Source organism: Xenopus laevis, chromosome 3S (genome assembly GCF_017654675.1).
Source record: "Xenopus laevis strain J_2021 chromosome 3S, Xenopus_laevis_v10.1, whole genome shotgun sequence".
NCBI classification, from domain to species: domain Eukaryota; kingdom Metazoa; phylum Chordata; class Amphibia; order Anura; family Pipidae; genus Xenopus; species Xenopus laevis.
Window position 1 is genome coordinate 99,624,930 of NC_054376.1, and position 16,420 is coordinate 99,641,349.

At 38.4% G+C, this 16,420-nt stretch overlaps 1 protein-coding gene across 2 annotated transcripts in view; it reads right to left on the bottom strand.

The window, feature by feature from the left end:
* rnf44.S (ring finger protein 44 S homeolog) overlaps positions 1–11,903 on the bottom strand; it is a 53,039-nt gene extending 41,136 nt beyond the window's left edge. Inside the window, exon 1 of one of the 2 annotated variants that reach the window (XM_018256092.2) lies at positions 11,772–11,903. In XM_018256092.2, the coding sequence (XP_018111581.2) occupies positions 11,772–11,884 (113 nt within the window). In that variant the 5' untranslated portion in view covers positions 11,885–11,903. The remainder of the gene's footprint in view (positions 1–11,771) is intronic. The other variant, XM_018256095.2, reaches the window with a different exon arrangement.
* Positions 11,904–16,420: the final 4,517 nt, after the last annotated feature.

Here is a 16,420-nt window from a genome sequence, read left to right on the forward strand (position 1 = left end):
AGGAAAATACTAATACAAGTAGGGTCTTAGCAGCTCATTGCTATTATCAGCCCAGTACACTGTATTTATCTTGCAGCCGTGATTTATACTCTGTTCTAAAGCTACTTTAAAACACCTATAATTTCTATGTTCACCTTAGTGTAAAGTAATATGAAAACAGTTCTGTTTTTAACAGCTTGATGCAAACACGCCAGATAACAAGGCAAGGAAATCAAATTATACAATTTCTAGGCTGTCACTAAATTCATAATCTTCTAAGCAGATAGGTTGTGGCCAGTATATCACAGTTTTGGAAAATGGGCTGATTCTGAGCATTTTGTTACCAGTGCAATAGGCTAAAAATGTGGGATACCCTTTGAGGCATATTGGAAATGTTTTTTTGTTTGTTTCTCCTTTTTTTTTTTTTGTTTTGGATAAAGCTGGCCATAGATGTTGAGATTTTTAAAAGATCAGATCCTGATCGTGAGACCACGATCTTCTCGGAACGATCGTACGAATTTACCATCAACTAAAAAGACCAATTTGCCAGGAAAACAAAGGGGAGCTGCCTGCTTGGCCCTGCAAACATAGATAGACTGCACTGGGACCGACAAAGATTATATGACCTGGCCGATCAATTTCCTGACAGATGTCGGACGAAAAATCGTAAGATGTACGATCGTTCGAATCCCACTAACCGCACCATAATTTCGAAGGATTGGTCGGGCTTCCCTAAAATCGGTCGTTCGGCAAGAAGAATCGTCGCGTCTATGGGGAGCTTAAGATTGAAATTTGGATCTGTATTTGATTACCAGACACCTACAGACTTATGGCTTCCAATTAAATTCACCAAAATGAATGCGACAGGAACTTTAGAATGCAAGCTCCAATTGGGATTGATGTGATTGATGAATAATATCAGTAGAGTGTCACATAAATGTGTCAGCACTATAAAATTAATAATAAATAATAGTGATCTCACCTTACTAGCCCAATAAATCAGCCAATAGAAACACTGTATGACTGTCAAATAGTCCATTCTACCATTTTTTCTCCTTTAACAATGGTGTGTAGGCAGACATCTAGTTCATTATAACTGATCCCGTGTCTCCAGAAACAGCCAGCATGCTAGTTCTTTTAGATACTGTTTCAGCCATTTGATTTTTATCTCTTTGTAGTATACAACATAGTTTTTTCCCCTCTCTATTTCTCCTGCTCTGTGAAATTTTCACATCTGTGACTAGTTGGTGTATTTATGCATACTGATCAGTGCAGAATATTTCTTAGCTAATTTTGACCACTAGAAAACAAACTGCCTTTAGGCAACATGTTTTTTTTGTTTTTTTTTTAGAATAGTAAGGTGATGTCTGGTGTGTGGATACTGTCATGGGGGAAAAAGTTTTTTTCAAAAGGCATCAATGAATAGTTAATAGTGCTGCTCCAGCAGAATTCTGCACTGAAATCCATTTCTCAAAAGAGCAAACAGATGTTTTTATATTTAATTTTGAAAACTTACATGGGGCTAGACATATTGTAGGTTTCCCAGCTGCCCCCAGTAATGTAACAGGTGCTCTGATGAACTTCAGTCACTCTTTACTGCTGTACTGCAAGTTGGAGTGATATCATCCCCCTCCCTTTCCCCCCCAGCAGCCTAACAACAGAACAATAGGAAGGTAACGAGATAGCAGCTCCCTGACACAAGATAACAGCTGCCTGGTAGATCTAAGAACAGCGCTCAATAGTAAAATCCAGGTCCCACATTTAGTAGGAGAAACAACAGCCTGTCAGAAAGCTGGCTCTTTCTGGAAGCACATGATCAGGAATTACATTTTATATTGTACCGTGAATTATTTGTAGTGTAAACAGTGTAATTTAGAAATAAAAACTACATCATAAAAATCATGACAGAATCACTTTAAGATGCATTTCACCCCCTTCCACTGTAACATTTTTAGGGGGTACAGTTCCAACTACCCCCTCTGTATTTGAGGTGTCAGTTCCTTCTACATCTCCTTTTATAATATATTTAGAAAATAGGAATATTGCTCTTGGAAGTCACTGTACCATTATTTACAAGTGTATGTATGGACTTTACTGTACAAGCTAATGCAGAGATTTTAGGGAGAGCTATTCTCTTGTTACCTGCCATATCATTTGGTAGGGAAGGGTCTACCATCAATTTGAAGGACTTCAGCCAAAGCACAAGTCAGGTAGCTGAAGAAAAGCCCTGAGTAATGTATTGCCTAATGTATCCGTTTGAAAATAAATTTATTTAAAATGTATCGGATATTTTCAAAAATATGACATTTTTCCCCTTTACATCTAGGCTGCAAAGAACTGGTCCCTTTAAAAATCATACCTTATTAGCAGCGGTCTACCCAACCACAAGTTATTGACAGATATTATACAATGCAAAGCCTAAATAGCTCCAGCCCACAGCCCGGGAAAGCAACCAGCAGAAATGGCTAGCCTGAGAGTGGCAAATTATTTTTTTTTTATAGAAATAAATTATTATATTTATTTGGATGTCTTCTTTTACCAAACCACCCAAGGATTGGGATGCATTAAATCAGTTGATGTTAGAGGCATATGTAGCAAAATACAAATTTGTGAATTTTAGGTTTTTTTTGTCATTCAAATAAACTTTCAAACTTAGACGTAACTGGAGTGTGTGCTTCTTTATTTAAAAAGTAATTAAATAAAAACACGAAATAAAACTTGAACACAGTGAATTTGCATTCTACTCATCATTTTCAATTAGTCTACAAACTCTCAAAAAAAATAAATAAAAATCTACAAAACCCAGATTGAAAAAGATTCACTTACATTTTGCTAGAACAACTCCTATTGACTTTTACATCAAATGTGCACCCTTAAGATGCCAAATCTTTATATTGGAGTTTTTTGTGCTTACTAAATATTGAACATTCGAGTAGAAACAATAATTGTGAGTTTTAAAAAATTGAATTACGTTAAAAAAATTAGTCTGAGAGGCACATTTATTAAAGGTTGAATTTCAAATTAATGTGAGTTTTTTTTTAAACTCTATTATATCTGAATATAATCAAAATTGGAGGGTTATTTATTAAAAAAATAGAATATATAAAACTCGCACGCATTTTACTGACTTGAAAACTCTAATCAAATTTGACTAAACTCGACGTTAGGAAGGCTAGTAATATGTCCAAATTGGTGCCTGGACCTCTCCCATTGACTTATAAATGAACGCAGGAGGTTTTAGGTGGCGAATAGTCTAATTCAAATTTTTAAAGGGCCAGAGCGTGATAAATCTAGAAATTCGAATCAAGTATGTATAATTCACAAGTCGAATTTGAGAGTTTTGACGATTAAAAAAAAGTGAAAATCTGAATTTTCAATTCGACCCTTAATAAATTTGCCCCTGAAAGTTGATAAATCAGCCCCTTAATACACAGGCTGATTAAAACTGCCAATATAGTTCGATCCGGGGCAGAACGTTCAGATTCACCTGATATCACCCAGCCGTTAGTGGGTTAAGATCCACTCGTTTGGCAACCTTGCCAAACGAGAGGATCTTATAGGGGTATATTTATCAAAGAGTGAAGTTAATAGTTAAGTTCAGCCACTAGAGTGAAATTCCGCCACTTCCCATTCATTTCTATGGGGTTTTTAAAGGCGTATTTATCAAAGGGTGAAATTTCACTTTCACCCATTGATAAATACGCCTTTCAAAATCCCATAGAAATGAATGGAGAGCTACGGAATTTCACTCTAGTGGCGGAACTTCACTCTTTGATAAATTTACCCCATAGTGTATGGCCACATTTGGGGGCACATTTACTTAGCTCGAGTGAAGGATTAGAATGAAAAAAACTTCAAATTTCGAACCACGACTCGAACGAATCGAACTACAAAATCTTTCAACTATTCGACCATTCAATAGTCGAAGTACTGTCTTGATTACCTACTTTGCCACCTAAAACCTACCGAGCATCAATGTTAGCCTATGGGGACCTTCCCCATAGGCTTTCTAAAGGGATCCTGTCATGGGAAAACATGTTTTTTTCAAAATGCATCAGTTAAGCATTTTGTCAATTTCCCAGCTGTCCCTGGTCATGTGACTTGTGCCTGCACTTTAGGAGAGAAATGCTTTCTGGCAGGCTGCTGTTTTTCCTTCTCAATGTAACTGAATGTGTCTCAGTGGGACATGGGTTTTTACTATTTAGTGTTGTTCTTAGATCTACCAGACAGCTGTTATCTTGTGTTATGGAGCTGCTATCTGGTTACCTTCCCATTGTTCTTTTGTTTGGCTGCTGGTGGGGGGGGGGAAGGGAGGGGGTGATATCACTCCAACTTGCAGTACAGCAGTAAAGAGTAATTGAGGTTTATCAGAGCACAAGTCACATGACTGGGGGCAGCTGGGAAACTGACAATATGTCTAGCCCCAAAATTGAATATAAAAAAATCTGTTTGCTCTTTTGAGAAATGGATTTCAGTGCAGAATTGTGCTGGATCAGCACTATTAACTGATTCATTTTGAAAAAAATAAAGTTTCCCATGACATTATTCCTTAAAGGGATACTGTCATGGGAAAAAAAAAAATTTTCAAAAGGAATCAGTTAATAGTGCTGCTCCAGCAGAATTCTGCACTGAAATCCACTTTTCAAAAGAGCAAACAGATTTTTTTATATTCAATTTTGAAATCTGACATGGGGCTAGACATTTTGTCAATTACCCAGCTGCCCCATGTCATGTGACTTGTGCCTGCACTTCAGGAGAGAAATGCTTTCTGGCAGGCTGCTGTTTTTCCTTCTCAATGTAACTGAATGTGTCTCAGTGGGACATGGGTTTTACTATTGAGTGTTGTTCTTAGATCTACCAGAGAGTTGTTATCTTGTGTTAGGGAGCTGTTATCTGGTTACCTTCCCATTGTTCTTTTGTTTGGCTGCTGGGGGGGAGAAGGGAGGGGGGTGATATCACTCCAATTTGCAGTACAGCAGTAAAGAGCGATTGAAGTTTATCAGAGCACAAGTCACATGACTTGGGGCAGCTGGGAAATTGACAAAATGTCTAGCCCCATGTCAGATTTCAAAATTGAATCTAAAAAAAATCTGTTTGCTCTTTTGAGAAATGGATTTCAGTGCAGAATTCTGCTGGAGCAGCACTATTAACTGATTCATTTTGAAAAAATTTTTTTTTCCCATGACAGTATCCCTTTAAGTTATTTCTGATCGAAGGAAAATCGATTTTTCCTTCGATCGAACGAAATGCGGTAAATCCTTTGACTTCAATATTCGAAGTGGAAGGATTTTACTACGATAGTCGAATATCGGGGGTTCATTAACCCTCGATATTCGACCCATAGTTAATGTGCCCCTTAAGGTGGCCATAGATGCACAGATAATATCGTACGAAACGAATTTTCGCCCGATATTCGTTGCGTGTATGGTGGAAAAAGAGCCGACCGATATCGGCAGAAGACTTGGATATCGGTCGGCTCGTCGATCGGGCTGGACGGAAAATTTTGATCGGGTGCCTTTGAAGGGACCCAAACATCGCCCATTGTTAGTGCTGAATCGTCAGATACAGGTAGAATTCTATTGTTTCTTCCCGTATATCTACCTGTATATCTGACGATTCAGCTCTACACGTGTGTATTGAAACGAACGATCTTTCTTGGAAAGATCTTTTCCAAGAAAAATTGTAATTGTTACGTCTATGGCCACCTTTAGTGTATAGATCTGCACAGAGAATCATGGAGATAAGCTGTTAGCAATTCCAGGGGTTAGGCTAATGCCAAATGTGGTGCTTCTTGGCTAGCGGATACATTTCGCCCCTACCCAAATATATCTGCCCCTTCTTTGCCTGCACACGGAACCATTTCATTGGCCTGGGTGCTTCTACATGTTGCTGATTTCGGTGCTGAAATACAAACTTTCACATTTTAGCACCGAAGTCTGACATTAGCCTTATTGTTGTGGGTTCCTTGGTGTCAAGATTGTGGCCATCTAGACGCCATGTGTGACATCACCCTAATATAATTAAGCAGTATGTGATCAATAAGAAGAGTAAACAGTAGCAATGAAGCCCACAATAGAACTAAAAGCAAAATAAATCAATTCTGTGCATCAGATTACATTTACAAACACGGCTAGGACTGCTGTAACAATGATTATAAATTACGACATCTGGCTTGTTTTAGATTAATTTACCTATGGAAACACAAGTATTGCTTTTAAAAATTGCAGGTGGCCCTTACAGTACTGTGAATACAGAAAGAGCCATTTCTGCAGGCTACAGCGAGCAATTGTTCATTGATGAAAATTACAATTTCAAGTTGAATTCTATTTGAATTACATATGTCAATGTATGCAGTAACAAAAAAAAGCACCAGAGTCTTACTGCAGTGGTGCATACTGGTACACAATCATTTATCAGAGCTCCCGCTTACTGTTAAAGGGATACTGTCATGGGAAAAAAATTTTTTTTCAAAAAGAACCAGTTAATAGTGCTGCTCCAGCAGAATTCTGCACTGAAATCCATTTCTCAAAAGAGCAAACAGATTTTTTTATATTCAATTTTGAAATCTGACATGGGGCTAGACATTTTGTCAATTTCCCAGCTACCCCTGGTCATGTGACTTGTGCCTTCACTTTAGGAGAGAAATGCTTTCTGGCAGGCTGCTGTTTTTCCTTCTCAATGTAACTGAATGTGTCTTAGTGGGACATGGGTTTTTACTATTGAGTGTTGTTCTTATATCTACCAGGCAGCTGTTATCTTGTGTTAGGGAGCTGCTATCTGGTTACCTTCCCATTGTTCTTTTGTTTGGCTGCTGGGGGGGAAAAGGGAGGGGGGTGATATCACTCCAACTTGCAGTACAGCAGTAAAGAGTGATTGAAGTTTATCAGAGCACAAGTCACATGACTTGGGGCAGCTGGGAAATTGACAATATGTCCAGCCCCATGTCAGATTTCAAAATTGAATATAAAAAAATCTGTTTGCTCTTTTGAGAAATGGATTTCAGTGCAGAATTCTGCTGGAGCAGCACCATTAACTGATTCATTTTGAAAAAAATATTTTTTCCCATGACAGTATCCCTTTAAGTAAGTAGATTTTCCCCCAAACCACTGGCTTTCCCTGTACTGAGCAGCAATCTCTAGTACATGTATGGGACCTGTTATCCAGAATGCTCGGAACCTGGGTTTTTTTTGGAATAATGGATATTTTCGTAATTTGGATCTTCAAACCGTAAAGGGGAACTCCACAAAGACATAACGTAAGCTTTTTGAAAAGTAAAAGTAATTTCAAGCAACTTTGCAATATATATCAATTGAAGAATATGCAGACTTTTCATGATTTTTAATGGTTTGGAACAGTTCCCTTAGCCTAGCCCACTGCAGATCTCTCGTTTGCTGAGCTGACTGACTACTGCTACTTTGTATCAACAGCCAGCTGTCCTCAGCCTGCATCCACCAAACCCCACAATTCCGTGCACACGTGATCTCAATAAGCAATGGAACATCCCAGTGCAATGCATTGTGGGTTATGTAGTTCCTGCATGCTGTCTGTAAACTGTGGAGAAGTTATTTCAATTTGTAACATCAGTGTTTAGTTCCTCCTTCCCTGCCGGGATTATAAATGATGCAGAAAGAGAAGAACTGTTAAACAGCTGGATGTCAGCATAGAAAATGACACTTATTCATACTTTTTGAAGAAACAGGTAACTGTGATGGGTAAAATCATATAAACATTAAATAAACCCAATATGCTGCTTCCATTAAGGATTATTTATATGTTAATTGGGATCAAGTACAAGGTACTGTTTTAAAATTGGATTATTTGGTTATAATGGAGTCTATGTGAGCCAGCCTTTCTGTAATTTGGAACTTTCTGGTTAACGGGTTTCCAGATAATGGATCCCATACCCATAGTTAAAACATTATTTCAGTAAGCTCTATTTACACTATTTGCAATATATCAATGTGTTCTACAAACAGACTGCACAGATGCTGTAGGCTGTATCCTGCAGAAACAAACATTCTCCTCCTGATTTGACAAAGCTTTTTAATTTTTTTCTAAGCAGAAGAACATCAGAGCAGCCGCTTTCTTTTTCATGACAACTTCCTTGGCAACTCGGTGGCCAGACTGGTTGGAAACTGACCAGCAGGTGGCGCCGTTGTAACAAAAGTCATTCCTATTAACAGCACAGATTTCCCTTAATATCTTGGAATAAAAACAAAATAAATAATGAATGTGCACTGCAAAATTTCTTAGACTAGCCCCTCATCAATTTTACATATACTTAATTTAAATGTTTACTCGTGCATTAAGAGTTTCTAATGCGAACAGACTATTGCTGCACAAATATGGCAGCTCCCTCCTAGAGGAACACGGGGGTAAGAAAGGTAATGCAAAAGCATCAGGCAAATACTTTTATGGCAAAATTATAAATCATGACAAATACAAAAAAGGTTATTTTCTGGTGTCAGTATCTCTTTAATGTAAATAAATCCTCCAATCACAATCTTGCATGGTGCATGACATGTAACTCCATCTGTTGTGCATATAATCAACACTGGATGTGTAAACAAACCCAGATTCTAAAGCCATTTCTATTTCCACTTTTATGAAGTTTACCTATTGTAATATTGGCAAAACAAAACAGTAATCTCCCTATGTAAGATAATGAAATGACTGAGAAGTCAAGATGGGCAGCATTCTTACAGAACAATTATTTTGCAACTGTAATTAAATTAAAACTACCTACTTTCAAAAGCAGGGTATGTAACAGGAGAGATACAGAATTTAGACCTTTAAAATTATGATTTACAACACTACAGATATGTACATAAAATTCTGAAGATGCAAATGTTCATTTTTATTTTTCATACAATTCTATGTAGGTACCAGACCTTTGTAAACAACTTAAATCGCCAGTAAAAGGAAATTTCATAAAGCAGGGCTTTAGAAGATAATATTATTACAGCCTTTAATGACAGTTATCTTTAAAAACCATGTTCTTCTACAGCAAGAGTACTGTTGCTGCCAAAATGAGTCAGTAAAAATGTTTGTAGAAAAAACTCTGACCTTTCAGAAAGAAAATTTTAACTGGGTCAAATAATAACTTGTTGTCTACAAAGCTAAGGTTTACATTTGCCAGATAGAATAAATATTCCTTATACACCTGATAGGTCAACCACTAACTCTTCAGTGAGAACAAGAGGTCCCATACCCATGAGGTCCGCTACTGAACATGAGAATTGGTTACAGCTTTACTTACACACAATCTGGTTCAAATGCAACTTTGCCTATGACAATAATAAAAATAATAATGGGAGGATTAACTTTGTTCTGGTAATTGGATTATCTACCTGGCTGGAAAGAAACAAACATGCAGTAGATTCAGTTTCCCTTCTTAGCGGAAAAAAATAAAAAAACTTTAAAAAAAAAAAAAAGCCCTAATAATTGTACTCTGAGGCACAGGTCAGCTTTAGAGACTGGCTACAATCATCATGCATTCAGTGATAGGCTGTTATAATATCATGGTGCAGCATATAGTATGGAATACAACAGGAGTCATATGCGATATCCCATGGGCTTGACTATTTATACAACTCAGCCCTACCCCCTGCTGTTAAAACCCTCTCAATTTTGCATAGCCTGATCCTTGCTATAGCTGACTATACCAATAGACCCATGACAAGCATCTTTAGCCACCTTTGGCATCTTTAGAAGGAAGCAGCTGGCTTATACCCCTCTTTTTGGGGATATATTTATAGCCAGTCATTAACACAGTTTTTTTTTTTTTTGCACATTTAGTAAATAAAGATATTACCAGTAAATGGATGGCACATAAAATATCTTTCTTGGGTCAGAAGGAATCTTCGGATTCTTTCCTAAAACCAAGCTAAGTGAAATAAACAGAGAAGCTAAAATATAGATGCAACAATACTGATTCTAGTTTGTTTTTGCAACTAGCATTTCACACACTCTTAGTAAAGAAGGCCTTTTTTTGTATCACTTAAATTAAAAAGCTTTTATCTTCAATGTACAAGAGTAACACTGAAGCAAAGAGACTGCTCCCACTGGCTATTTGGTGTAAACCAAGCAATATTAGTTATGCAGCTGTGATGTTAAAAACTGAATTATAGTAATGCAACACTATTTATAAATCCACCTTATAGAACTGCATGAAAGATACAGGGTATTACTAGAATACCTTAAACTGGTGATAATGTAAAAAAAAGCACCCCAATCAACTTTTACAAAAAGCCAAAGAGAGAATGGCTACACAACAGCTTTTATGTTAAGGGCAGGGGCACACGGGTAGATTCGGGGAGATTTAGTCGCCTGGCGACTAATCGCCTCTTCTTGAGGCGACAATCTCCTGAACTGCCTTCCCCCTACTAAAATGAAAAAAATCACCTCTAGCAATGCACTCGCGGCACTTCATTTCCAAAGTCGCCCGAAGTTTACTCGAGAGGCAACTTCGGGAAAACGAAGCGATACGAGTACCATGCTGCAGCCAATTTTGCATTCTACCAGGCGGAAGCTGTTCGGGGAGATTAGTCGCCCCAAAGAATCTCCAGGTGTGCCCTTACCCTAAGAAGCTAAAAATGCAGCCGTGGCTGTTTATAATGTGGAACTGGAAATCATTGTAGTAGACCATCAACTACACAAGGATTCTCAAGCCATAGAAAAAAATGCAAACAAGCTCTCCATCCTTTAATAAATCGATAACAAAAGGACTTCTTAGAAAATATATCAGTTAAAGCTTCCAACGCAGGCTATAGAACAGTCATCCCCAACCAGTGGCTCGTGAGCATTGCTCCCAATTAGAAAAATGTTTCTTATATAGTTAGACAAAAATGTAATGTATAAAGGCTGGAGTGACTGGATGTCTAACATAATAGCCAGAACACTACTTCCTGCTTTGCCGCACTCTTGGCTTCTATTGACTAGTTACCCTGGTTACCAGGTAGTAACCAATCAGAGACTTGAGGGAGGGCCATATGGGTCATATCTGTTGCTTTTGAATCTGAGCTAAATACGGAGTATCAATAGCAAACTCACTGAACAGATATGTACCATGTGGCCCCCCTTCAAGTCGCTGACTAACTCAGAGTTATAGAGCTGAAAAGCAGGAAGTAGTGTTCTGGCTATTATGTTAGACATCCAGTCACTCCAGCCTTTATACATTACATTTTTGGCTAACTAACTATATTAGCAACCTTTTTTATTTTGCACAGCCTATCTATTTACACAGTTTTTATTATGTTCCTTTAATTGCATTACAACCACGTGTACTGCCAGCAGAGCCTCCTGTACGCTGCAAGTCCACACAGGACCCATAGCAACCAGTGCAGTAACCCATAGCAACCAGCCAGCAAGTACCACTTCATAAAATCGAAAAGAATCATCTTATCGCATGTTCTTCCCACCATTTCTCCTCTTTGTTTACATCCAGATATAGAAATGATAAATGATTGGATGAGCAGGAGAGAGCAAGCAGTAGTATCACTAGAGGACTAGTCTGACACTACATCCAGACACTTATGGAATAGATACATACTGTGCATTCATACAACGACTAGTCTAACCAATCCCTCAGCAGCTCTACCGGGACTACAACTTCTGTGACAGAACGAGCGGTACAGTAAGATGTTTAAGGCAAAGAACATGCAGGCACCCTCCCTCCCAGTCCCTGTCTGCAGCCCTGTGGCAGCAGGGGGCCCGACTACTACAAGTATGAGCACACTGTCCAACAGTCCAGCTTTTCCTAACACAACCCGCGGTCCCCGCTCGCTACTTACACCTCCGGCAAAGCTGTTAACTCAAAGCTTCTCGTCTCCTGTCTTGCAGAAAATCCCGACGCCACAAGTCTCATCACGCGAGAATGTGGCGTCATGATTACGTGGTGACGCATTACGTAGCCGCCTAGTGAGAGTGACGAGGGGAAGCGGCGTAGCTCATTGTTACGCAATCGGAAGCTGCTAGTAGTGTTGCCATGTCCTTTCTCCACTCATTCTAATCACCCAACATTTCCTCAGACTCGTTTATATTTTCTACTTAGAGCATACCTCCCAACATTTTGTGAATAAAAAGATGGAAATTGTATAACCACGCCCATTTATGTAACCACACACCCTTTAATTACCATGTTCATTTTACAAAATTTCAAAAAAGTTTGAACATATTTCTGTTTTTTTTTCAAGTTAGTACAGTTTTACTAATGAAGGTGAATTGCCCTTTAATCTGCAAGTCACAGTTTTCCCAAGGGACCTGTTATCTTATATTGTTACAATTACTTATTTGCTTATCTTGAAATTGTTACAAAAGTATCTTATCAGCTGCTCTGGTTGTTCTGGGCTCTCTGCCAAAAGCCAATTAATTTACAAACTTTGTTTCTTTTTCTGGCTGCTCAGTGCAGAGAGAAACAGGACTTTTCAGTACAAATGAGGGACTGCAGGTTGAGCTGTCAAAAGAGGGACTGTCCCTGAACTGCTTCCCCATGTCTGCTTACTCGTGAGGAAACTTTGGGCGACTTCAGAAATAGAAGCACTGCAAGTGCATTGGCGCAGGCGTTTTTTCATTGAAGCAGACGGACGACACGGGGAAGCAGTTCGGGGAGATTAGTCGCCCCAAAGGAGAGGCAATTGGCACCAAAATTCAAAATAAAAGTGCGCCCAGTACTCTCCATCACTGCCAAATTATAGGATCTGTTTATTAGCATTCCTGGGTGCTTTATTGTAGTTATTCTGGACTTTGAACCCTGCCTGGACTTTGATTCTGACCCTTTCCGCCTGCCATTGAACCTTGACTGGACTTTGACCTTGTATTCGCCTTAACCCTTGCCTGTACCTAGAATCTGAACTCTGACCCTAAAGGCTTCCTCCTTGGTCCTGACTTCCCCGTTGGGAGCCGATAGGTCCCCCTTACATTCTTATTGTTTTATCTGGTCATAACTGTGATGCAATGATGCAGGGGTTTTTTTTTTTTACAGTGGCATTGGTGGCTTCTATACATTTTGTTTGGTTGCCAACAGTATCTGCCGCCATCAGCGCCTCTTATACCAATCTAACCAAACCAAAAAATGTTTGTGTAAACTAGGGCCAGGTGAAATTGAGGAATCTTAGACATAAAGGCTTTTTTAAACATGTACTTGGGTTTAGCTGTGCATTAATATGATACATGTCCTTATACTTGGGCCTTGGAGGAAACATCTTCCTTAGCAGAATGATGGTAATCTCTGCTGGTGTATTTTCATTGCAGATCAAACAGTGATCATGAGACCATGAGCATAATCAAAAAGTTTAAATTGGAATTAATTGTCACCATTGAAAAATAAGCTTGTGTAACAGAAACCATCAATGATGTTACCAATTTGGGCATGAGCTACTTCCTTACAGCCTTACTTGAGTATATTGAAGGGTTCCCATCTGTGCTTGTTTTTAACCATCAGGACCTAATGTATGGTGCCCCTGTGATTTCTAATGGCAGCCCTGGGTCCAGCATTTATTTGCCCCATGTACAGTTGTGTTCATAATAATAGCAGTCTACACCACTAACCTGATCAATCACTGTTATTGGTAGAAATTATATTTCTACTCGGAAAATAATTTACTAGTAGGTGTATTAGAGTAATAGAAAACCAACAGTCATGGCATGCATGCTGCTGATTCTATGTACCGTAATTGAATCACTAATTGAGGCTTGTTCAAAATTATAATAGTGTGTTCAAAATAATAGCAGTGTGAAGAGGTCATTCTGGGAAAAACAGGTGTCAATTAGAGTCCTTATTTAAGGAAGGAAGGCAGCAAATGTTGTCCAAGCTGGTTATAATACATTTCTCTCTGAGTAAAATAGGTGGCTGCAGACATTGTTTAGAAGAACAGCGTACTTTTATTAAAAAGTTGATTGGAGTAAAACATATAAAGAAGTGCACAAAATGATAGGCTGCTCAGCTAAAATGATTTCAAATGCTTTAAAATGGTAACTAAAACCTGAAAGACATGGAAGAAAATGTAAAACTACCATTAAAATGGATAGAAGAATAGCCAAAATGGCAAAACCAATGATGAGCTCCAGGAAGATCAAAGACGAGCTAAAGTTACCCATGATACTGTTACAATTAGAAGACGTCTATGTGAAGCCAAGCTATCGGCAAGAAGCCCCCGCAAAGTCCATTGTTGGAAAAAAAATACTTGAAGAGGTAATGTTGCCTTATGTCGCAGAGCAAATGCCCTTGAAATGGGTGTTACAACAAGGCAACGACCCCAATTACACCAGTAAATGAGCAACATCTTGATTCGAGACCAACAAGATTGACATTATGAGTGGCCAGCCCAATCCATGGACCTTAATCCTATAGAAAACTTGTGGGGTGACATCATGCAACACAGATGTGCAGTAGTTTTCAAAAAACAGTGGTTATACAACTAAATATTAGTTCAGTGATTAAAAGGAAAGCAAAATCTTGAAATGTTTTTTAGTTTTTAAGTGAATGCAGACACTATGTTCCTTAATATTCCATTTTCTTCACAACCCGCACATCACTATTAGGGACCCACTCACAATATAAAGTACATATAGAATATAAATGTTACAGTATGAGGCTGATTAGTAATTAATACAGATAATTACTACATGGCAGCACCAAAATCAGCTTATGTTACAGACAAACTTAATCTTCTGCTTATAAATTTGTGATGACCCTTAAGTTTAGCTTCTCAACAGCTGCAGGTCTCAAACACATTCATACACTATAATTAGTAAACTTTTTTGTATGGTTTTGAGGTGTTGTAGGAAATCGGAGTAAATGGGAGAAAATAAAATTTTCTAGTGCTCATTCTGTAATCTTTTGGATATGCCAAAATTTCAGCCTTGGGCCTGTAGGCGCATCATTGTCAGGTAATGTAGAACTGTCTTGTGTATAATGCTAATAAGTCAGATAAGTCATTTTATGTTAGCAAGGTACCACATCATTTTTGTTAAAATGCTGGAAGTGTGAAGTATTCAGAAGATCTATTCTTGCCAGTAAATAGCTGTCCACTTTTTAGGTTTGTCAGCAATATTAAAGAAATATAAATCTGTGCTTGAAAACAATGCATATACCTAATGGAAAATATATTGACTTATTTCTAATAAAAATGTAATTTTATGGAGGTTAGGGTAGCTTTCGGCTTCTAATACCTTTGAGCAGGATGGACCCAAAAACCCCACATATAAGTGCACTGGTATGTGTAGATAACATGGGTGCTTTGTATATCCAGTAGCTTCACAGGTGGCTGATAAAATACTCAGGATGCTCTCCACTGATTTGATTGATAAATTACTTTTATCACAGACAAATCCACATCAGGTGATTGTTCAGTAACACTGACTGCTAAGTTTCTAAATGACAAATGGCTGACGTGCTGATTCACCCAAGTGTCCAGGATACACAATCACCCCATCAATTCCAGTGGGGAAGTGAACAATGCCAAATACTCACAATAACATTCTTGTTGGATAAAGGGATTTGCTACAAATTTATCTTTTTTTGTTTTTTAATCATTGCTCCGTTATGTATTATGCATTATGTCTGCCAATATTCTTGCATACCATGGTTCAAACCATGATTCAGACATGCTGGCAAGATGAGCACTTAGAAAGAGAATACTAAAATGTAGAAACTCAATGCAGACAAATTAAAAGGTGATAAATGAAAGAAAATAGCCTTGGAATTTTTGCCAGTAATAATAAATGAGAATTTCTATCATACTTATCGTAATTCTCTTTTCCTGGCGTTCCCCCATGGCAGCAACTAATGGGTTAATCCCCTATCATGAGAATGGACAGGCTTAACAAGTAACCAATTAAAGAACCCATAAGAACCCTCTCCATCCCCCTTTTCCATGTCTTTGTTTAAGTCCAGAGGGTGTTAGCGTGTGCTACCATGGGGGAACTCCAGGAAAAGAGAATTATGGTAAGTATGATAAAATCTCATTTTTCCTGGGTTCCCCCATGGAAGCAACTAATGGGAAATATTAAAGCTAACAGGGCGGGACAAATAACCACAAACACCATCTGTGATTCAAAATTTTACTGATGAGGAACTAAATCAAGAACTGCAGAAGCGAACTGAATAGCATCTGAAGAATTTACTTCCAACTTGTAATGTTTCAGGAAGGTTCTGGTTGATCGCCAACTAGCTGTCTTGCAAATGATGTCAGTAGGAACATTCTTCTCTGCTGCACAGGACATAGCCACTGCCCTAACAGAATGTGCTGTGATACCCACTGGAATCTCCATCGTCTGCTCTACATATGCTCTCTTAATAACCAAAACTAACCATCTGGCCAAAGTCGCCTTTGTAGCTGGCTGACCCTTCCTTATTCCAGCTGCAATGACAAACAGATTCTCTGAACTCCTCCAAGAAGCATATCTTTCCAGATATATTCTCAAGCTTCTCACAGGATCC